This window comes from Notolepis coatsorum (genome assembly GCF_963971535.1).
Source record: "Notolepis coatsorum genome assembly, chromosome: 18".
Classification (NCBI taxonomy): domain Eukaryota; kingdom Metazoa; phylum Chordata; class Actinopteri; order Aulopiformes; family Paralepididae; genus Notolepis; species Notolepis coatsorum.
The window spans coordinates 18,924,636-18,948,928 of record NC_140182.1 but is presented as its reverse complement, the minus strand read 5'-3'; the positions used below and the strand labels follow the sequence as shown (position 1 = coordinate 18,948,928).

General features: G+C 45.4%; 1 protein-coding gene across 1 annotated transcript; it reads left to right on the top strand.

Annotated features, from left to right (window-relative positions):
• tes (testis derived transcript (3 LIM domains)) lies at positions 1-23,331 on the top strand. Its single transcript, XM_084334941.1, has 7 exons — positions 1-179; positions 6,528-6,613; positions 10,596-11,109; positions 11,909-12,403; positions 17,833-18,048; positions 20,592-20,750; positions 21,062-23,331. Exons 1-7 carry the CDS (start codon positions 153-155, stop codon positions 21,251-21,253), a joined length of 1,689 nt encoding a protein of 562 aa, XP_084191067.1. The 5' UTR covers positions 1-152; the 3' UTR covers positions 21,254-23,331.
• Positions 23,332-24,293: the final 962 nt, after the last annotated feature.

Genomic DNA, 24,293 nt, shown 5'->3' with positions numbered 1-24,293 from the left:
GTGAACAACGCCGAGCGGACCGGGCCGTTTTGTTTGTCAAGTTGTTTATAGTTTTCAGCTTTTGCCGGCACCGCCCCGGTAGTGATAGATAGACTCGGTTCTTTCTTTTCGCCTGGGCTACTAACCGTCGCGCGGAGGACAAAGACTGAAGAATGGAGGTTGAACGGGAAATCAAGAAGGTAAGCTTTCCTTCCCCATGACGGACTTCACCGGAGCGGGGGGGGGGGGGGTGACGCCCTGAGAAGGTGCGTCTGGACTGGGATGATGGGGGTCCTGAGGTGGAGAGAGAGAGAGAGAAAAGCACTTTCAATGACCTCATGTCGTGTCTTCTGTTCTGTTGGCGACTTTTCATTGCGAACAGATATTCAAGGAGACAAACAAACGTGAATGCTGTTCCGGTTTCAATGTTGACAGAGATAAGAAGAGAGAACTTGCTGCATTCATGTTACATTTTTGTACTTTGCTCATATCGTCCCTGATGTAAACAAGACAAAAGTCTTTCTCTGGTCTGCATCCCCTTAACAATTGTGTGTATTGAGCCGTATTGTGTATTGTATCACAAACAGTACTGTATTTGCAAATCTGGTATGTCATAATTGTATAGAATCTGTAGCAGTACTGTATCTACATGTTGTGTGTGTCATATATGTTATGATGAATTGAAAATAGGGGACCCTGATGTAAACAACATTGTCGAAACGGATTGTTTTTTAATCGGTTCATTTCCGTTTTATACCATTTTGATAAACGCTCATTTTATGAAAGTTCCAGAACATTTCAGAAGATTCTGTGATAATCGCCCTTTACTGGAATATACTGGAATACACAAAATGTTGTCATTTTTCGGCCTATTTATGAATTTCAAATAAACGCTAGATTATCGATAGTATATGTGTACTTATGCACGCTATAGAAGCTGGCTGACATTTATGTATTGTATCACAAACAGTACTGTATTTGCAAATCTGGTATGTCATAATTGTATAGAATCTGTAGCAGTACTGTATCTGTATGTCGTGTGTGTCATATATATTATGATTAATTGAAAATAGGGGACCCTGATGCTGATGTAAACAACATTGTCGAAACGGATTGTTTTTTAATTGGTTCATTTCCGTTTTATACCATTTTGATAAACGCTAATTTTATGAAAGTTCCAGAACATTTCAGAAGATTCTGTGATAATCGCCCTTTACTGGAATATACTGGAATACACAAAATGTTGTCATTTTTCGGCCTATTTATGAATTTCAAATAAACGCTAGATTATCGATAGTATATGTGTACTTATGCACGCTATAGAAGCTGGCTGACATTTTTTATGTATTGTATCACAAACAGTACTGTATTTGCAAATCTGGTATGTCATAATTGTATAGAATCTGTAGCAGTACTGTATCTGTATGTCGTGTGTGTCATATATGTTATGATGAATTGAAAATGGGGGACCCTGATGTAAACAAGACGAAAGTCTTTCTCTGGTCTGCATCCCCTTAACAATTGTATGTATTGAGCTGTGCTGTACCCATTCTGCAATCTGTTAAATAAAGTTGTCATTCATTCATTCATTCATTCATTAATATTCAAGCTTCGATTCCCTGTAGTTGAGTCCCCTCTCTCTAAAAAAAACATGAAAATTCAAAGTGTGCTTTATTGACATCATGACAAGGTGTGTCGTTCATTGTCAATTCACTACGCAAAATACAAAGTGCCTTACATTGCCGTCATATGTCACCGACTCACCACATGTACACCTCTCTCTCTCCAAAAAAAACATGAAAATGCAAAGTGTGCTTTATTGACACATTTGCCAATTCACTATGCAAATTCACTATGCAACTCTAAAAATGTAAGTGCAAAGTGCCTTGCATGTCATCACATGTACAACTATATCTATTTCGCTTGATTGCTTGATTGAACATTTTATTAACAGATTGCAGAATGGGTACAGTACAGCTCAATGCACATAATTGTTAAGGGGATGCAGACCAGAGAAATACTTTTGTCTTGTTTACATCAGGGTCCCCCATTTTCAATTCATCATAACATATGACATACAGCCGGTAGACACTAGACAGTACTGTTGCATCTAGACATTTATGACATACCAGATCTACACATATACAGTACTGTTTATGTGTACAAAAGGAGTCTAAAAAGAGAGTATATACATTTGAGGGGGAAGAAACTGTACATTGGAGGGGGTTGGGTTTGGACATTTACAGGGGCCAGTTTCTCGTAGGCTGTGTTCATTGCATTGAATGGCATGGTAATATTAAGTGTGTCATCAAAGCAGGAAGTCAACTCAATTGAAACACACAGATGGGTCTATATAAGCTGCTAGAGAGTGGGTCTGACGGGCCGACCCATAGACAGACCCTGTCTGTCGGCTGTGTTTAATCCCTCCGGAAGATAGCGCAAAAGGATGCTTCTGGCACGCCCCACTTGAGTGAGGCTTGTAGTCACTTTCTCGCTCACTAAGTCAACAACAAATCATCAAACCAGCATGGCACCGCTCTAATTACTGTCAAGCTATAGTTGACGTCAATCAGCTGCTCCCAGAGAGAGGGAGAGAGAGAGACCTCTCCCAGGCAGCCTGTCGAAGTGTCCTTGAGCAAGATACTTAACCCCTAATTGCTCCCGATGAGCAGGTTGGCAACTTGCATGGTTGCCTCCGCCGTCGGTGTGTGAATGGGTAAAATGTGAGGAACAAATAATTGTAAAGCGCTTTGGACAAAAGCTGCTATATAAATGCAGCCATTTTCTTTTAGGAAATAGTGTCTCCAGACTAGATGCAAAATCATGCAATGCATGGTGCCGTTTGCCTGGGGCTGGGAGACTTTCAATCTTTGCCAGTATGACGAACAGAATGTCAGAATGGAGTTTGCTAAGAGAAGTCCATTGTTTTTGTTGCCAAAATAAAATGAATGGAGATGTTATCATTGATTTTCAAAACAACACCTCAGAACCATTGATACTAGTTTGGGAATCTATCTGCCCATCACTAGCTCAAGCTATTTTCCAATCTAAACAAACTGAGATAGCCTAATCAATTATTATTATCTGAACTCGACATTGTATTTAAGTCCTTTCTTCTTGGATATTTGTGACTTGGCATCCTTGAATACATTACATACAGCCTACAGTACCATAATAATGTAAAGAATAAGATCGCACAGCTTGGATACAAATATAAGAAAGGCAGTAATGCAGGTAGAATATAATATAAATACTTTATTCATCCCGAGGGAAATTCATCACTACAGATCGCTTGCAGTAAACAGTAAACATTTTAGGTAGTCAGAAACAAAAGTCACAACTAAGAATAAAATACGGTCCGGGATATATATTTTGTCTATGTTATGTATACATTCTAAAATATAAAATGTACAGTAAGAAGTGTAAAATTGTAAAATGTCGATTTTAAAAGTAAAAGTCCAGGAAGATTAGATAGTACTGTCACCCTGTGCTCAGTGAGGCACAGTGATGCGTTAAAGTCTGATGGCTGTCGGAATGAAGGACTCCTAGCCGTCTGTCTGTCTGTCTATAAAGTCTGATGGCTGTCGGAATGAAGAGGTCTAGCCCATTCACTGGTGATGAAAACATAGAGTATTATGTTGCCTCGCCAGTGACTACTTAGTTGGCAATGGGGCCTGTAGTATAGGCTACTGTTACCAGTCCTGCTGTTGCAGAATGACTCATGAAATGACTCATTGCAGGATGTGAAATGTAGGCTATTATACTGTGTCTGACCAGCATCACTGCCCCTTCTGTCAATAGGACAACTGGCTTATTCATACTAGGGTAGGGGCGCAGTGATCCAACCTTATCAGTCCTGGTGGTCCCAATCCGCTCCATTACTTTTAATGAACAGTATAGACTTGGACCATCATTTTGAGGTCATTGGACAAGAACGGTTGCGATATAGCCTAATACATCTTCTCCACTACAGTGTTAACATGTACAAAATGCAGGAAAGTTACTTTCCTTTGATTTCTGGCATGTTTTTTGGTATCGGATTTTAGTATCGCAGAAATTCTCTGATACCAATATTACATTTTAGCCTGGTATCCGACCGATATTGGATCGTCCCTAACCCATACTACAGTCATATAGATCAATATCAGCTCCTAATGCACATAGCCAACTCTGCTCCAAGGAAGGACACACCAACAGAGCTCAGCCAAAAGCGGTCTGCCGTTGTTGGTGTTCTGAAGACTAATATTTACATTTGCCCGACTCCCGAGTGATGAACACTCCACGCTCGGCTGTCCTTGGACTCCATAACCCAGCACAATGGTCCCACTACCCCCATTTCTTTCATAAACCCATCAGAGATTCAGTTGCAGATGGGATGTGTCATCGGTAAGTGGAAGGAGTAATAATAACATAAACATCACATGTCATGCTCATGCTCTAAATATGCGCCAGTCACCACCGTCTGCGTTCCTCAGTATAGTAGCCACTAGCCAGCGTCTCGCTGGTCCAGAAAGCATCCTTTCTTACAACAGGAGAGCATGCTGGGATCCCCAGAGGGGCTTTCAGCATCACAAAATACTTGACCATATATGGGCGCAGGCAGCTGCGACGGCTCAGGGTGGATAATAGCGTTTGACCCAGACATCAGGCTGAAGGATGTAGATGTGGGGGGGGGGGGGGGGGGGGGGGGGGGCTGTGAGCTCACTACTGGGAGTTGTTTTGCTTTGAATCGGAAGCCTGAAGTGGCCATACATTTTCCATAGATAAAGGAAGAAAGCGGCTGAAGGAATTTCAACAGTGAAAAGTGGACTCTGTGCCGCTTGGAGCACAATGTCTCAGATAAATCTCTGTCCCCCGTTACTTTGAAGGCCTGTGAGAAACACCAGTGCAGGTTTTCTCAGTCAACGCTGTTTGAGTCTTCTAGCTTCCACAGCTGTAGGCTACTAGGCCTATAATATACGCTATGTACCACAGCTGAAACCCGGACAACTTTCCACTGTCGACTAAAAACACACCTCACACAATATCTGAAAAAAAAAATATATATATATAATAACATTCTTACTGTCTTTTTACTACTATGTACCCTACTACTATGCTACTATACTTATACTACTACTTATCATGCTAATATGTATACTACTATGCACTCAAGAGTGTAACACTCAAGCTTGTTACGTTTAGACGAACAATGCCACTGACTCTTAGCTGCCAGAGATGTACTTGTTGTTCACAATCTGTAAGTCGCTTTGGATAAAAGTGTTCAGCTAAATGACAAAATGTAAATGTTAAACTGTAGCTCGCCAAATGACTAGTGACTACTTCATGAACAAGTTAATGTAGTTCTCAAATTAATGGAATGAATGGGGCGCTCCAGTAGCACACCATATAGCGCGCTGAGTCGCGAAGCGGTCGTCCCGGGTTCGTTTCCCACTCCCGGTGACCATTTGCCGCATGTCTTCCCTACTTCTCCTCCCGTTCTCCCTCTCTATCGGCCCTGCGTGGCCAGGAAAAAGCTGTAAAAATGCTAAAAGATAATTAAAAAAAATAATAATTAATGGAATGAATGAATGAAAACAACATGTAGTCAACTACCCTCAAACACCGACCACACTGACTGACTGATGACTGACCCCCGAAACATTGCTAACATAACAACCTTAAGCTGTTTAAAAGTAAAAGCCAAGCAGTGGGTAGATCTTGTAATCTGATTCATATGCTCTGTTTTCTAAATCTGATTCAAATGCTCTGTTTTCTAATCTGATTCACATGCCCTGTTTTCTAATCTGATTCATATGCTCTGTTTTCTAATCTGTTTCACATGCTCTGTTTTCTAATCTGATTCATGTGCGTCATCGATCGGCTTTCGCAATCGGCGATTAGAAATGTGAAAGGATTATCGGAATTCCCCAATCTCATATTTATACTGAATATCGTCTGATACCGATCACTGGCCGATCGATCAGGGGATCCCTACTCTGTTTTCTAATCTGATTCAAATGCTCTGTTTTTTTTTTTATTCCCCTCCCCCTCCCTTTTTCCTCCGTTTTTCTCCCATCCCAATGTTAGTTGTTATGCCAATTCCCAATCCCCTTCCTGGTCGCTGTGCACATACCCCCTACGGTTGGTCTGGGAGAGTGGAGGCTATCACATGCTTCCTCCGACACATGTGTAGCCAATCAACCGCTTCTTTTCACCTGGCAGCGCAGACTCTCACTGAGAGGGTGTAACGTGTGGAAGGATCACACTACCCCCCTTAGATCCTTTCCTCGCTGAGCAGGTGCCCCGACCGAACTGTAGGAGTCGCTGTTTACAATGACCAGGACCCACCCACCAGCTTTCCCACCCCTAACACTGCCAATTGTATTAGTATGAACGACCAGCCAAGCTGGTAGCAATGCCGAGAGCTGGGCTCGAACCCAGCATCTCCTGCACTAGTGGCGAGCGCCTTGCCCACTGCGTCACTTAGCCGCCCTCAAATGCTCTGTTTTCTAATCTGATTCAAATGCTCTGTTTTCTAATCTGATTCAAATGCTCTATTTTTGCAGATGACCCTCGGGCATGACTTCGGCGCTGGAGCACCCTGTCTTAAATGTAAAGACAAATGTGAGGGCTTCGAGCTGCACTTCTGGAGGTCTGTACGTCTGATGTCTGGTCACTGTATATCACTGTTTTCTTTGCGTTTACATTTACATCTAGTCATTTAGCTGATGCTTTTATCCAAAGCGACTTAGAAATTGTTAACAACAAGTCAGCAGGAAGGGTACATCTCTGGCAGCTAAGGGTAAGTTTGTCAAACGGTGTCGAACTTGAGTTCTACACTCTTGAGTGCATAGTAATATAGACATATTAGCATTGTAGGTAGTATAGGGATAGTATAGCACATGGTATATGTACTATGTAGGTAGTATTATAGGGATAGTATGGACTCCACTTATATAGCACTTTTATCCAAAGCGCTTTACAACTTATGCCGGCTAACATTTACCCATTCACTCGCACATTCACACACCGACGGCGGAGGCGACCATGCAAGGTGCCAACCTTTTCATCGGGAGCAGTAGGGGTTTTGTGTCTTGCTCAAGGACACTTCGACACGCTGCCGGGAGGAGCGGGAATCGAACAGGGAACCTTCTGATTACCAGAGACGGCCACTCTACCTCCTGAGCCACTGTCGTTCCGCTAGTACTAGTATAGACATAGTATTTTGCTACTATGTCAATACTACTAGTACAGTACATAGATAGTAGTATAGACATAGTAGCAAAGTACATAATAGTAAAAGACAGTCAGTAAGAAGGTTAGTTTCTTTGCTTAATAGAATATGCTCTCCCAACAGCAGGAGTCCTTGGCCTAGTATAGAGCATGCTGATCTGGAGTGCGTCTGGTAAAGGTTTTTGTCCGGTCTCTCGCCAGAACCGTTTGTGAGCAGCCCAGCATTCCTGCAGCTTCTTTCTGGTCTTCCCAGTCTCTCACAACGAATGCCCACTTTATTTGGCCCAGTGACGCATGAAAAACAGGTCCGTCTGCTCCGTTCTCCTACAATTATTCACACTCTGCTTGTTTTCCTGAAGACGGCACAACAGGTGCCCGGGGTGCCCACGGCCACTGTGGACGGTCGCCATAGCAACGGCATCACAGTGCCACACCGAAGGTCTTTGGTCTTGGTGGTCAGACTGAACACGTGTCGCACACCTAGAAAAAAGCGAGCATAAGATTAGGGCTGGGTGGTCTACCGAATATGAAGGCATACCGTCATGGATCCATGCAAAGGTATGGATTTTTACTATACTGTCGACCATACTATACAGGAAAATAAATAAATACATAGCCTATACATACTGTATATATTTCTTTTAATAAAATAATTATGTTCCGGCAATATTAAAAAAAGTTAAAGAAAATAGCACCATGACAGTTGTATTCCAAGATAAACACACAAAACACGCAATTTATACTCAAAAACATATGCCGTCAAATACGGTTATACGGTCAAAACTGAGAAACATTTAGTGATATGATATTTTGGGCATATTGCCCAGCCCAAGTATAATATCTAGTATTGTGTGACCTGAAGGCAATGGTCTCATTCCCCATGACCTACTGGAATCTTATTGTCTCCAGTTCACTAATGGTGCATGGCTACATATAGCACTTTCAGACCGCATACTCTGAACTTCCTCTCCAGCTCGAAATGTTACAATATTTCCCCAGAGATGGTGTAGTGGTTAAGTCGACCCCCGTCCCGGGGAGCATATGTACCCCTGCATATCTTACCAAAACCTCCCGTGCCTCTCTGTTTCCCTTTCAGCCTACTCTCTCAATAAAGAAAATATACCAAGGGGTAGTTTCCTTTACATAAAAAAACAAACTAAAAGAAACCTATTAAACCGTAGAGGTTTTGCACACCTTAGTGTTTGAAGGAGGAAACCATGGGGCAGCAATGGAACAAAAAGCTCTTTGACTTATTTACTTGCAATTAAAACATATTCATTGAAAACGGCACAAGGACCTTCATTAGGTCATCTGATAACTAGTTGTTCTCAACTGCTCAATAGTTCAAGTTTCAAGTTTGTTTTGATTTGTCACGTATAAGGTACATGTGTACATTACAGTGAAATGCTTGGTTCTGTATGAGCCCCTGAGAATGTGCTTCATACAGTTAAAAAAGTAAGTAAAAGAGGAATAACACTACAACATACAAACTAAAGTACAATGAAGTAAAAATGCAGACAATAAATATATTCTTAATTACAAGTGAAGAAGCGGTGGGTTTTTGTTCCTCTTGATTATATCTACTGAAAGCCATCATTTGAGAGTGATTTACAGTTTAACACGTACAGATGCATCAGTGTAGGAACACTGTGAGCGCCTGCTCGTGGGCCCGGTCGTGCTGCAGCTTGTCCACAGCGCCCGCAGCCCTCACTAATGACCACGTGGAGCTAGTTCTCCCCAACACGGGAGGCTAGTTGTGCCGGGACTTGTCAGAACTGCAGACGTCTGTGCTGGGCTTAAAATGTTGTAATTAGGGATGTCCGATATTGGCATTAAAATGTGATATCGGAAAATGTTTTCAATTATTTTTTTTTACATTTCTATACTATAACCTTTATTTACCCAGGCGAGCAAGTAAAAACAAATTCTGATTTTATTTATTGTCAAAAGTATGCATAATGTTGTGTTAATTCCACAACAAGAGATATGTAATGTTAATAATTACCTGAAATTATTCCGTTTTTTGGGGGGGGGGGGGGGGGGGGGGGGGAAACCCTGCATATATCGGTATCTGTTGATATCGGTTGAAATCGGTATCGGAAAATTAAGAGTTGGACAATATCGGTATATCGGTATCGGTAAAAAAGCCAATATCGAGCATCCCTAGTTGTAATGAATTGTAGTTGAAGTAAGACCGTAATACAGACATTTTGCAAAGGGAAAATAAATCGCAACACAACCAATGTTGCTTTAAAGAAGTGAACATGTCCAATTTGTCCATTGACTTATTGCACAACTGTCAACTAATGTACTAATAATGCTGAAAATGTAGCATTTTCTCATATTTATATACATGTACAAAATCCCCATTCCTGATAAGTGGCATGATTCTGTCAGTGTCGGTGTGGTGGTTTACATGGAGAATCAAAACTGCACGGGGAACAACGAGTTCTACCACTGATTACTGTTGCTACCTCAGCTAACGTTACATTAGTTACATAAATTACATAAATTACCACCATTAGCATTGATTGCTCACAGCCCTCCAGGCGTTGCCGTTCATATCTCGGTCATGGGACCTGTTTAGACTGGTCGTACAAACAAGTTATTTTTTTTCTTGATCCACCTTTTCTCCCCATTTTCTATTTTTCTCCCATCCCATTTTCATATTGTCCAATTCTTCCCTCCCCTGTCTTGAACGTTGCTAGACTATGCCTCCCACGGGTCGGTTGTAGTGAGGATAGAAGCCTTGCATCACGTGTCCCCTCCGGTACACGAGGAGGCAGCCTGTCGCATCTTTTCACCGCAGCAGCTCGAACTCTGTGGCGAGGAGTAACGCGTGGGAGGCTCACGCTGCCCCCGCTACTTCCTGCTTCCGCCGCACCGGCGTCACCAAACCGACCTGTAGGAGTCGCTGTCCACAACGTCCAATCCCCACCCACCGGCTTTCCCACCCTCTAACACTTGCCAATTGTGTTGGTATGAACGACCGGCCAGCCGGTAGCAACGCCGAGAGCTGGGCTCGAACCCAGCGTCTCCTGCGTGAGAGGCGAGCGCCTTGCCCACTGCGCCAATCAGCCGCCCTTCATACAAACAAGGTTTGTCGGAAAATGCCATAATTAGCTTCTCCGTTATTGGTTTGTTTTGCTGTCGATTTCTCTTCAGATACCTCCAATTTGTAATCCCTCCCCATGGTTGATTTGATTGGTCCGTCGACAAGAAGGTGACATTGACATTGGTGCGCTCCGTGGCTAAATTTGAAACCTTTTCCACTGAGAGCGTCCGGAAATGTGTTGCTTAAAAAACGCGACAAAACCATTGAAAACAATATAAAAAAGATGCAGAGGCTAAAAAGGCGTATCATGTGATCACAGCCTTAATTATCCTTCACACCTCCGCAGGAAAATCTGCCGCAACTGCAAATGCGGCCTGACGGACCACGATGTCCAGATGAACTCGGAGGAGAACAAGAAGGTGGGCAGGCTGTTCGAGGACACCAAGTACACGCGCCTCATCGCCAAGCTCAAGACGGACGGCGTGCCCACGTACAGAGGCAACATGGTCACCATCTCCCTTCCCAGCACCGGCACCGCCTACGTCATGCCCCCCAGTGCCTCCTCCAGCGTCGTCATGCCACCCGGCACCACTGCCAGTTCGGTACAACACGGCGCCGGTCACAGAGTGCCCGGTAGTGGAGCGGCCTTCGGTGGAGCACCTGGTCGTGGAGTGCCTGGCAGTGGAGTGCCTGGCAGTGGAGTGCCTGGCAGTGGAGTGCCTGGCAGTGGAGTGCCTGGTCGTGGAGTGTCAGCCAGTGGAGTGCCTGTCAGTGGAGTGTCAGCCAATGTGGTCAGGAAAGATGTGCCAATGAAGTCTGTGACCTACGAGTGGGCGCCCCCTGTGGCTAATCAATATCTGGTAAGGAAGCAACCATTAAAGATTGGAGAGTAGTAATCGACTCGATAATAGATGAATTACTGGTAACCGGTAGATTTAATCTTCTTATTTACTCAAATGAAGGACAGAGGGGCCATTGTTAATGATTAGAACACACTCACTAAGTGCCAACATGGATATATCTTCAAAGAATCACAAGATATTTAAAAAAAATTTGTTTGAGATTGGGATTAGGTTCAAGGTCCTCTATTCAGGTTGAAATAAGTGTTAGGTTTATAAACAACCTTTCAGGTGAAAATGATGACGTTCAAACATTGCAGCTTGGCCAGCGACTAAAAACAACCATTGTAATAATCTCACTCCAATAGTACTATAAGGACATTTGTGCAATTGTAATGAATCCCCTTGTCCACTAGAGGTCATAATTATATTTCTCATTGGCCTGCAGTTCAGTATAATATCCAGTTGAAGGATAACTCCCTGTGATATTCTATCACTCACCGGGCATATTCTCTTAGATACTGGCGATCAGAGAGCAGCTGTCTGCCTCTCTCCCATCGTCTCACTAACTGGAACAGCCCAGTGCTTCTAATGCCGGTCACAAGTTAAGGAGGCAGAGCCAGATATCTTAGTATCTGTCCATGTTTAGTCTTATTTCTGTACCTTTAGGCTCCTTGTTTTGCATTTCTTCCACTCCACATCCCCGCGGTGTCCCCGGCATGTTGCCTATTCTCTTCCTCATTTCACGTTCACTCTCTCCCTCTTCTTCTCATCCCTCTCTCCCACGCACACTCTCTGCCCCCTGTCCTCTGGCCATCAGGCGGTGCGCTACATCGAGCTGCTCCCGCCAGAGAAGCGACCGGTGGCCGGCTCGGAGGGAGCCGCCTACCGCCGGCAGCAGATGGCCTGCCAGCTGCCGGAGCACGACCAGGACCCGTCCCTGTGCCACGAGCTCAGCCCCGCCGAGGTCAAGAAGATGGAGCAGTTCGTCCGCAAGTACAAGGACGAGGCCCTGGGCGTGGGAGACGTCAGGCTGCCCGAGGAGATGGCCCTGGTGAGGGCCGGTGCGCAGGGAGGGGTCGCCGCGGTCGTAGGGATCGTAGGGGCTGCACCGCGGTCGAGGCCTGGGGTTGGTGCCACGGGAGACATGGCCCTTGGAGGTGGGGTTAGTGCTGGGTCAAGGCCTGGGGCTGGATCTGCTGGTGGTCTTCCAGGAGGCCCTGGGGCTGGGACTGGTGCCACGGGAGACATGGCCACCGCTGGGGCCATGGGTCTCCCTGGAGCTCCACAAGCAGGACTTCCACAACAGAACTATGTAAGTAGTCTATTAGTGCATGTGTGTGTGCGCGTGAGCATTAGGGTTGGGTACCGGTCACATTTGAACCGATACCGGGAAAAGTACCTTTTTTCTTTTTGTACTTAACTCTCTGTAATAACAAAATTATATCTGATTATAATCATGTCTCCACCACAACCACAGCCCGAGCTGTGAGTGAATTACGCGAAGGGGACCATTATGGCAGGAGACTTATTTTACGAAAACTAGTGTGGTACGGGCGGAAGTGGCAATTTTTCTAAGTAAAATACCCGGAAGACTAATGAAAATAAAATACATTTCCTTTTAAACTTTATTCTTTCTTTGCGGCCTTGTACCAAATGATCCACGGCCAGGTACCGGTCCGCAACCCAATGGTTGGGGACCTCTGCTATAGAGCCTTCTCTCTATACTCCGTTATACGCAAGCTTACAGACTTGCGGAGCGCGTACTGGAGTCGATTATTCAATGCGACTGCCAGCCAGCTTTTGTGCGACGGAAAAATACACGTTCAATTGTGACGGAGAGAAGATCATCTCCCAATTCAGATACTTTTTTGTATTCTATTTATTTTTGAGCTTTCTGTATTTTTCACTCATCCCAATTTAGTTGTTATGCCAATTCCCTTCCTGGTCATTATGCGCATTTGCCCCACTGTCGGCCTGGGGAGGGTGTAGAACTACCACATGCCTCCTCCGATACATGTGGACTCGCCAGCCGCTTCTTTTCACCTGACAGCGAGGAGTTTCACTGGGAGAACATAACGAGTGCGGAGGTTCACGCTATTTCCCCCAGATCCCCTCCCTGCTGAACAGGCGCCCCGACCGACCAGTAGGAGTCACAGTTTACAACGACCAGGACACATACCCCACCAGGCAGCTTCCCACCCGCTAACACTGCCAATTGTGTTTAGTAGGGACGACTGACCAAGCCGGAGGTACCGCTGACAGCTGGATTTGATCACAGACACAGAGTCTCTGCGGTGGTAGGCGACTGCTTACTCCACTGCGCTACCCAGCCGCCCGATTCAGATACAATTGAACACAAACGGTTCCAAAGATATTAATGTTTCTCTGCATATTTTCACACCGCCAACAAAGTACTGGGCCCGTTGTCTGGGAATGGATTTTGGTGCGTCTCCTCTCCTCTCATTTCTGTGCGAGTAGCCACTGACTTTACTTTAGAGCACACGTCTGTAACATATTATGACAATATTCATAAGCATTCATAATGTAATGGTCAGGGTTCATCCGCTCATGGAAAACCTTGAATACCGTAATCATGGAATTTGAAAATGGTGTTTTCCAGGCCTGGGAAATGGGAAATCAAATCATACATGTCCAAAAGGTTTTGTAAATGTCAGGTATATTTATATATTTATTTTATATATATAAAATGTGTTTCAGTCTGAAGTCAAACTGATTACCTTTGATGGAATAACGATCCAAATAACACATTTTCTTATTGCATAAGTCTACAGCCATCGTGGTAGCTTGCCAAATATATAACAGGCCAAGGACTACACTTGCTGTTCCTAGACTGGACACAAGATGGAGCCAGAGGGGAAGGCATAGGTCCACTGTACTCATTGAGAAGGGTACGCTTTGCATAGTTTAGATTTGTTTAGTTTTGAATTCACTGTGAACGATGACTCACGACTGGAAATAATTATTTTTCCATTTAAACAGACCATTTGTGTTTGTTGTGTTTTCCCCCCCTAAAGAGCCGTTCTCACCATGTGTAGGAGGAGTTAGTTAATCCAGCTGTATGGAAGATCTTTCATCATTCATTCTATTCCATTTATTCAACTCTAAATGTGAATCTCATGGGAATGATGATGATCTTGATATTGAGTAAAAGAACAGACACCTGCCGTTGTTTTAACGAGAGCTTTGCAGTCAGTGCCAATCGTCCAGAGTTTCCATTCTCTACTTCTCTCCTGCGTCTCCTCGCCTCAACAGACCCAGCCCTCCTCCTCCTGCCTCCATGTTCCTTCATGTTCCTCCATGTTCCTCCTCCTGCCTCCATGTTCCTTCATTTTCCTCCATGTTCCTCCTCCTGCCTCCATATTCCTCCTCCTGCCTCCATGTTCCTCCTCCTGCCTCCATGTTCCTTCATATTCCTCCTCGTTCCTCATGTTCCTTCATATTCCTCCTCCTGCCTTCATGTTCCTCCTGCCTCCATGTTCCTCCATGTTCCTCCTGCCTCCATGTTCCTCCATGTTCCTCCATGTTCCTTCATGTTCCTCCTCGTTCCTCCATGTTCCTTCATGTTCCTCCTGCCTCCATGTTCCTTCATGTTCCTCCTCCTGCCTTCATGTTCCTCCTCCTGCCTCCATGTTCCTCCTCCTGCCTTCATGTTCCTCCTCGTTCCTCCATGTTCCTCCTCCTGCCTCCATGTTCCTTCATGTTCCTCCTCCTGCCTTCATGTTCCTTCATGTTCCTCCTGCCTCCATGTTCCTCCATGTTCCTCCTGCCTCCATGTTCCTTCATGTTCCTCCTGCCTCCATGTTCCTTCATGTTCCTCCTCCTGCCTCCATGTTCCTCCTGCCTCCATGTTCCTCCATGTTCCTCCTCCTGCCTCCATGTTCCTTCATGTTCCTCCTCCTGCCTCCATGTTCCTCCTGCCTTCATGTTCCTCCTGCCTTCATGTTCCTCCTCCTGCCTCCATGTTCCTCCTGCCTCCATGTTCCTCCTCCTGCCTCCATGTTCCTCCTGCCTCCATGTTCCTCCTGCCTTCATGTTCCTCCTGCCTTCATGTTCCTCCTCCTGCCTCCATGTTCCTCCTGTCTTCATGTTCCTCCATGTTCCTCCTGCCTCCATGTTCCTCCTGCCTCCATGTTCCTCCTGTCTTCATGTTCCTCCATGTTCCTCCTGCCTCCATGTTCCTCCTGCCTCCATGTTCCTCCTGCCTCCATGTTCCTCCTGTCTTCATGTTCCTCCTGCCTCCATGTTCCTCCATGTTCCTCCTGTCTTCATGTTCCTCCATGTTCCTCCTGTCTTCATGTTCCTCCTGTCTTCATGTTCCTCCTGTCTTCATGTTCCTCCTCCTGCCTCCATGTTCCTCCATGTTCCTCCTGCCTCCATGTTCCTCCTGCCTCCATGTTCCTCCTGTCTTCATGTTCCTCCTGTCTTCATGTTCCTCCATGTTCCTCCTGCCTCCATGTTCCTCCATGTTCCTCCTGTCTTCATGTTCCTCCTCCTGCCTCCATGTTCCTTCATGTTCCTCCTGCCTTCATGTTCCTCCTGCCTTCATGTTCCTCCTGCCTTCATGTTCCTCCTGCCTTCATGTTCCTCCTGCCTTCATGTTCCTCCTGTCTTCATGTTCCTCCTGCCTTCATGTTCCTCCTGTCTTCATGTTCCTCCTGTCTTCATGTTCCTCCTGTCTTCATGTTCCTCCTGTCTTCACGTTCCTCCATGTTCCTCCATGTTCCTCCTGTCTTCATGTTCCTCCTGCCTTCATGTTCCTCCTGCCTTCATGTTCCTCCTGTCTTCATGTTCCTCCTGCCTTCATGTTCCTCCTCCTGTCTTCATGTTCCTCCTCCTGCCTCCATGTTCCTCCATGTTCCTCCTGCCTCCATGTTCCTCCATGTTCCTCCTGTCTTCATGTTCCTCCTCCTGCCTCCATGTTCCTCCTGTCTTCATGTTCCTCCTCCTGCCTCCATGTTCCTTCATGTTCCTCCTGCCTCCATGTTCCTCCATGTTCCTCCTGTCTTCATGTTCCTCCTCCTGCCTCCATGTTCCTTCATGTTCCTTCTGCCTCCATGTTCCTCCTGTCTTCATGTTCCTCCTCCTGCCTCCATGTTCCTTCATGTTCCTTCTGCCTCCATGTTCCTCCTGTCTTCATGTTCCTTCTGCCTCCATGTTCCTCCTGTCTTCATGTTCCTCCTCCTGCCTCCATGTTCCTCCATGTTCCTCCTGTCTTCATGTTCCTCCTCCTGCCTCCATGTTCCTTCATGTTCCTCCTGCCTCCATGTTCCTCCTGCCTCCATGTTCCTCCATGTTCCTCCTGTCTTCATGTTCCTCCTGTCTTCACGTTCCTCCATGTTCCTCCATGTTCCTCCTGTCTTCATGTTCCTCCATGTTCCTCCATGTTCCTCCTGTCTTCACGTTCCTCCATGTTCCTCCATGTTCCTCCATGTTCCTCCATGTTCCTCCTGTCTTCACGTTCCTCCATGTTCCTCCATGTTCCTCCTGTCTTCACGTTCCTCCATGTTCCTCCATGTTCCTCCTGTCTTCACGTTCCTCCATGTTCCTCCATGTTCCTCCTGTCTTCATGTTCCTCCATGTTCCTCCATGTTCCTCCTGCCTTCACGTTCCTCCATGTTCCTCCTCCTGCCTTCATGTTCCTTCACGTTCCTCCATGTTCCTCCTCCTGCCTTCATGTTCCTTCATGTTCCTCCATGTTCCTCCTCCTGCCTTCATGTTCCTTCATGTTCCTCCATGTTCCTCCTCCTGCCTTCATGTTCCTTCATGTTCCTCCATGTTCCTCCTCCTGCCTCCATGTTCCTCAATTCCCTCTCCTGTGTTCGGTCTGCTTTGTTTTCTCCCTTTTTTTTTTTAACCCTCACACCTTTCTCTCTCCCTTCATCTCTCTTTCTTCATTTCACTTCATCTTCTTCATCTCACTTCTTCATCTCACTTCTTCATTTCACTTCTTCATCTTCTTCATCAAATTTTTTCATCTTCTTCATCTCACTTCTTCATTTCACTTCTTCATCTTCTTCATCAAATTTTTTCATCTTCTTCATCTCACTTCTTCATCCCACTTCTTCATCTCACTTTTTAATCTTCATCTCACTTCTTCATGTCACTTCTTCATCTCACTTCTTCATCTCACTTCTTCATCTCACTTCTTCATCTCACTTCTTCATCTCACTTTTTCATCTTCATATCACTTCTTCATCTCACTTTTTCATCTTCATCTCACTTCTTCATCTCACTTCTTCATGTCACTTCTTCATCTCACTTCTTCATGTCACTTCTTCATCTCACGTCATCATCTCGCTGAAACAGATCCTTAATCCACTAAAGATGGCAGGAGGGCTAGTGATGAGTCGAGTGAGACAAAGGATGAGTCGACTAATCTACCAAGGCTGTGATCACAGGGCGCAACGAGCAATACCACTGAATATACTGTTGCTACCTCGGCTAACGTTACATAAGTTACTTACATTACTACCGTTAGCATTGATGGCTAACGATAACTAACATTGGTCCGTCAACAAGTAGGTGACATTGACGTCGGTCCGCGACTAGAGTTGAAACTTTGTCAACTGGGAGCGCCCCGAAAAAGCGGTGCACAGGCGCATTCAAAAAGGCGTCCAGTGTGATCACAGCCTAAGAGAGGATATCTCACTCCTGTGAACTGTAAAATAAATCTAACATCAAGAAAACATTCCCTCCATTCCCCCACCCGTCTTTCCCCAGAACTGCAACCACTGTGAGAAGCCCATGCGCCAGGGCCAGCCGGCGGTGTACGCGGAGCGGGCGGGCTACGACAAGCTGTGGCACCCGGCCTGCTTCGTGTGCTGCACCTGCTCAGAGCTGCTGGTGGACATGATCTACTTCTGGAAGAAAGGCAAGCTGTACTGCGGACGTCACTACGGAGACAGCGAGAAGCCCCGCTGCGGAGGCTGCGACGAGGTGAGGGGGGGGGGGGGGGGGGGGGATGAAGCGCTGGGAGTACCAGAGGGGTGAGAGGGGGGCAGGATGAAGCGCTGGCAGTACCAGAGGGGTTTAGAGGGGGGGAGGATGAAGCGCTGGCAGTACCAGAGGGGTGAGAGGGGGGGAGGATGAAGCACTCCTTTTTAAAACACCTGGGAGTACCAGATGGGGGAGGATGAAGCACTCCTTTTTAAAACACCTGGGAGTACCAGAGGGGGGGAGGATGAAGCACTCCTTTTTAAAACACCTGGGAGTACCAGAGGGGGGAGGATGAAGCACTCCTTTTTAAAACACCTGGGAGTACCAGAGGGGGGGGAGGATGAAGCACTCCTTTTTAAAACACCTGGGAGTACCAGAGGGGGGAAGGATGAAGCACTCCTTTTTAAAACACCTGGGAGTACCAGAGGGGGGGAGGATGAAGCACTCCTTTTTAAAACACCTGGGAGTACCAGAGGGGGGGGAGGATGAAGCACTCCTTTTTAAAACACCTGGGAGTACCAGAGGGGGGGAGGATGAAGCACTCCTTTTTAAAACACCTGGGAGTACCAGAGGGGGGAGGATGAAGCACTCCTTTTTAATAATAATAATAATAATAATAATAAATCAAATTTATATAGCGCCTTTCATAGAACCCAAGGTCGCTTTACAATCAGGACAAAAAATAGGGCAAGGAAAGTAGGGGGGGGAGGGGAAGAGGGGATGAGGGAAAGTAGGGGATAATGGACCTAATTTAATCTAAAACTAACTGATGGGGAAAGCCTTGGTGAAGAGGTGTGTTTTTAGAGCGGATTTGAAGGTGTCCAGGGTTGGGGCGTTGCGGATTTCGGGGGGGAGAGAGTTCCAGAGGGTAGGGGACGCCACGCTGAAGGCTCTGTCCCCAAAAGTCCGTAACCTGGTGCGAGGGATGGAGAGGAGACCTAGATCAGAGGATCGTAGGTTCCGGGATGGAGTGTACTGGTGGAGGAGATCAGACAGGTACCGGGGGGCGAGGGCATGGAGGGATTTGTAGGTGAGGAGCAGGAGTTTGAAGGTGATGCGGAACCTGACTGGAAGCCAGTGGAGATGGATGAGGGTGGGGGTGATGTGCTGCCAGGGCTTGGTGTGAGTGAGAACCCTGGCAGCTGAGTTCTGGACATACTGGAGCCTGTCCAGGGCTTTGCTGGGTACCCCGAACAGGACTCCATTACAGTAGTCCAACCGGGAGGTGACAAATGAGTGGATCAGGGTCTCCGCCACAGAGTCTGAGAGTGAGGGTCGGAGACGTGGGAGTACCAGGGGGGGGGGGGGGGGGGGTGAAGTGCTCCTTTTAAAACACCTGGGAGTACCAGAGGGGTGAGGGGGATGGCTGCAAATTGGGGTCACTCACTCACTCACTCACTCACTCACTCACTCACTCACTCACTCACCCACCCACCCACCCACCCACTCACTCACTCACTCACTCACTCACTCACTCACCCACCCACCCACTCACTCACGGACGATCCAACAGGGACGTTTTGATGGACACTGTAATGTAGTGTCTGCCTGTGTGAGTACAAACAAAGAGCGCCACTTAGTGACCAAAACATGGCACTGCAACTATAATAATAACACAAAAATATAGTAGGCACATTTGTGACTGTTCCAACACGTGTGCAGGTAGCGCTGTGGGTCTGCACAGGTTCCTGCTTGTTTTGTAATACAATTGTCATGGTGCCGTTTCATTCAAAAGGGTATATAGGGAGTGGTTACGTCATTGCCGGTTTTCGTGTTCCACCCTCTGTCCAATGCAATGTTATTTCCCCATTGCCCATTTCTAAATCGTCTTGTTTAAAACAAATAAAGCATTAACATTTGCATGGTGTACCTTTCTGTGCTTATTCATCCACAATCTATAGCTCAACATGAAAATATTCGCAATTAATCATAAAAAATATCAACCAAAAATGCTTAAACAATAATGTTAGTGATCGAAGGGAAATCATTTTGTGCAAAAATGGAAAGCTTTTCAATTTCCATGCGGCAGAATTGTTACAATAGCCGATAATCCATTTTCCCAATGATAAATCCCTATACGGGTGGAACAACCAGTGACGCAGACTACACCTCCCTATTTGAATCCAGTGTTTATCCCATAGTCTTTATAATACTGCTTAAAAGATTGCTTTAATTTGCCTCACTTTATCAATGTAATGCACCCATTACTGTGATTATCTTATGACTTAATCTATAAGCGCACATTCATTAATCATCTTGACATTTCTATTGCCCTAAGGGATATTATTTAAACTCTTGCTCAACTGTGCTCAAAGGAAAGAACGATTGAGGGATAGATTGCATTGCAGCATCAAATGAAATACTTTCTATCATGGGACATTAACTCACCCTTTAAATAGCAACACAGGGGTGATAATCATTGTTAATTTTCCCTTCTATTTCTTTAATGAAAATATCCCCCAAAGGGAAAGATCCATGGACTTACCCATAGTGTGTGTGTGCGTGTGCGCGTGCACGTGTGTGTGTGTGTCTCCTCTCCGCAGCTGATCTTCTGTATGGAGTACACTCTGGCCGAGAGTCAGAACTGGCACCTGAAGCACTTCTGCTGCTTTGAGTGCGACTGCATCCTGGCCGGTGAGATCTACGTCATGGAGAAAGACAAGCCCGTCTGCACGCCCTGCTACATGAACAACCATGCTGTGGTAAGGAAGGAAGAGAGAGAGAGAGAGAGAGAGAGAGTGTGTGTGAGAGAGAGAGATGGGTGACAATGAATATCCGTAGCTATCCGGATGAACACTCTGCCTTGTGTTTACACCATCCATCCAACATAATCCCCTTGCAGAACGTCTGTGCCTGTGGACCTTCTCACTTCTCACATGCTTGTACTGACTTCTCCCCAGCCTGTGACCGTACTCATTCGTCATAAGTATTAGAGCCGAGGTATTAAAAGTATGCATGAACTTCCATTTGACTTCCATTTCCTGCCCCCCCCCCCCCCCCCCCCCCCTTCCAGAAATGCATGGCGTGCCAGAAGCTCGTGGAGCCCGAGGCCCAGCGGGTCTCCTACGGAGAGCATCACTGGCACGCCGAGCCCCAGTGCTTCCAGTGCTCCGGCTGCTCCAAGTGCCTGGTGGGGGAGCGCTTCATGGTCGTGCAGGGCTCCCTCTTCTGCTCCGTGGAGTGCAAGAAGAAGATCCTGACCTAGAGGTCCACCAGGGGCTGGTCGACGTTGTTAGCTTTGAGGTACTTGTTGCTCTAGTGTGCGTTGACTCGGTACTAGGATCTCACAATGGACCGTCGGTAAAGCGAGGAGGGACCCACGCGTCGACTTCACATCAACCCACCGAAAGAATAACCGGCCGCTGAGAAATCTCCCACAGTGCAAAAGGAGATAAAACATCAACAAAGAATGAATAAACACGGGCGGAAAAATGTTTTAGCCCATCACACGATTATCGATGCTAAAAATTGTGTACATTTTAGCTGATTCAGCCGCCAAATATTAGTTTTATGACCTTAACCTCAGAAAAGTGCCAATTTTTTTTACTTGAACTTGAGGACTGCATACTTTTTTGCAAAGCTTATCTTTATACTTATAGCACATGCATAAGCCTGGTCTATTTTGAAAGATAACATTCTGAAGTTACTAATGCAAAAAGTAAAATTACTTGTAGTGCTAATGAAATAGAGTAACAGAGGTCTGACCTTGAGTTGAACTTGAACTTGTCTACTCACATCTTTCTGTAGTGGTTGCAATATCCCTCCCCCAAAAAAGGTATAAATTGGAAAACAACGCGGATCCATAGCCTGAAGTCTTATGTAGTACAGGTTCAAATTTGATAAAAATCCGTTAAGAAATGGCTCTTGGAGAGAGATCCGGGTAAACAAAAAAAAGCTCCAGAATTCCATTTCCTCGTCCACGGCCATTCATTCGAAAAGTGAAGTAGGGTGGGTTATTTATGACCTTAAACCCTTGACAGGTAGGGTGGGTTCTTTATGACCTTAAACCCTTGACAGGTAGGGTGGGTTCTTTATGACCTTAAACCCTCGACAGATAGGGTGGGTTCTTTATGATCTTAACCCCTCAACAGGTAGGGCGTGGGTTCTTTCTCCTCTCGTTGATGGTCTCTTGTGAGATCAGGAAAAACTGCTCCGAAACCACTAGCGCAAACCAGATGATCCAGCCAAGACTAGAACCAGACCATGAAATGAAGCAACCCGGGTAGCGGTCGACCCATGTTGGTGTTTCAACGGCCGATGCCGATATATTTAGAGAGCAGGGAGGCCGATATTATGATGTTTCTTTTTGCATCTGATGAAAATCCACAATTTAATATGAACAAATGGGACACAAAGAATGTCACTTATTTCTTCCTCTTATTTCATTCTGCTTATTATTTTAAACCAAGAGAATGTATCAAACTGAATGAAATTGTTTGTTAATCGGCCACGTGGGCACCGTTATCATTCGACGATGTCAAAATGCCAGATATGAGTCTGTTTAATCAGTGCCGTCTATCACTAAACTCTGATAACGACCACTAGTAGAGTAGATGAAAGGGGGGTGATGGTGAATCCTGGTCAGGATGATGGACTGACAGTCTTTCACTGCTGATGGGAACAATCTTTATTCCAAAAACAAAATTAATCTCTTTAGCTTTTTCCTGTGTCTTCTCTGTGTTTCTGTATCACTGACGGAATCAGTCAAGTTGTCGGTGAGTCTCAAATGCTCTGGAGCGACTGTTGCCTTTGACTGGGTTCAGGATGAGAAACTAATACTCTTTGCCTTTAATCAACCAGGTGGTGTCCTCTAATTTACCTTCGACAACCTAAATGTCTTCTCTGACTTTACATGCACTGTTTTCTTTTAGTACTTATGAAATTCATTTAGTATTTCTTGGACTTGGAACCTCAAACCTGGTTCTACTCAGAACAACTAAGTGTTCCTTGCAGTGCCACGTATTACTGCCTCCTCCGTAGAATGTACTACTGATACTCATTCTCTATACAGCAGTATAACTAGCAATAATAGTATTATAGCCGTCAGTATATATCTATTTGGCTGAAAGCAGACACCTTGCGTGAAAATATAGCTTTTGGACCCAATGTACAATGCTATGCAGACGACCAAGTGTTTTTCTACTGTACTGTAATTGTTTTCTCTACTGAAATGTATTCTCATCTAACCCAACGTCCTGTTTTTTTTGGTAATTTTCTTTTCTTACAAATACAATAAACTGCACTTTAATATTTTTTCCACACATTCTCAATAATAAATTTGTTGTAAAAATAAAAGTTTGTTGTTTTTTGGGCAATTTCCAGTCATCCGTTGCTTCATATTTATACATTTAATTTCAAACCTTCATTTAAACTCGAAAGGCAACTGGGGTTTCCCTCATTTACAGTCATGTCGAGTGTACATACAGAAATAAGCACAACATTCTTTTTACATTTAAAGTCACACGGCATATAAATCATAACAATAAGACAACAAGGCAAAGCAAAAAGTAAGGATAACAAATCAATAAAAACATGTACAACTTGATTGACAAAGGTTGGAGATCAAGGTTTTAAACTCTGCAACAGAGCGGAGAACCTCAAGCTTTAAGGACTGCAAAATGCAGATTTATCCCGTTCCGAGCAAACTCTGGGGACCTTAATAAGCCCTAAGGTCCCCCAATTGGGGGACCCTGCTTTTTTTTTTTATCATAAATCGATCAATAGAGACCGTATTAGATCCCCAATTATCATATCATGGGGCATCATTGGAAAGCCACACATTTGCTACAACCCTGTCCAAATTTTTTTGAGATCGCCAAATGATTGACAGAGCTAGAGCCCCCGGAGGTTGGGGGTGGTAATGTGTACTTTGGCGCACGCCTCACATATCGGCATGTAACTCGAGAACCGCTGAACGGATTTTGTCACCTGAAAGGGCAATTGACAGGCAACAAATATCTATATATTGTATTTAAAGAAATGCACACCCGAGCCGCTAGAGGTCGGCAAAGTGGCACGTCGCGAATCGTCCTCATGAGGGCCCACATGTGGGCCCTTGGATGTTAACCCTTTATTCGCCAATGACGTGTTACCACGTCATTCTCCGCCATGCGTAATCTGCCAATGACGCCGTAAGGCGTCTTTGAGATCAATATTTCAAAAATCTGTGATGGCAATCATATTTCACCAACGGAGACTTGAGATCTCCTGTTGATCTCCTCTCAACTCTCCAACGGTTCAAGAGC

Coding starts and splice junctions, on each gene's coding strand:
- tes (XM_084334941.1), top strand. CDS start 153: ATGGAGGTTGAACGGGAAATCAAGAAG. Junction 11,110..11,908: donor CTGTGGCTAATCAATATCTG/GTAAGGAAGCAA, acceptor TCTGGCCATCAG/GCGGTGCGCTACATCGAGCT. Junction 12,404..17,832: donor GACTTCCACAACAGAACTAT/GTAAGTAGTCTA, acceptor GTCTTTCCCCAG/AACTGCAACCACTGTGAGAA.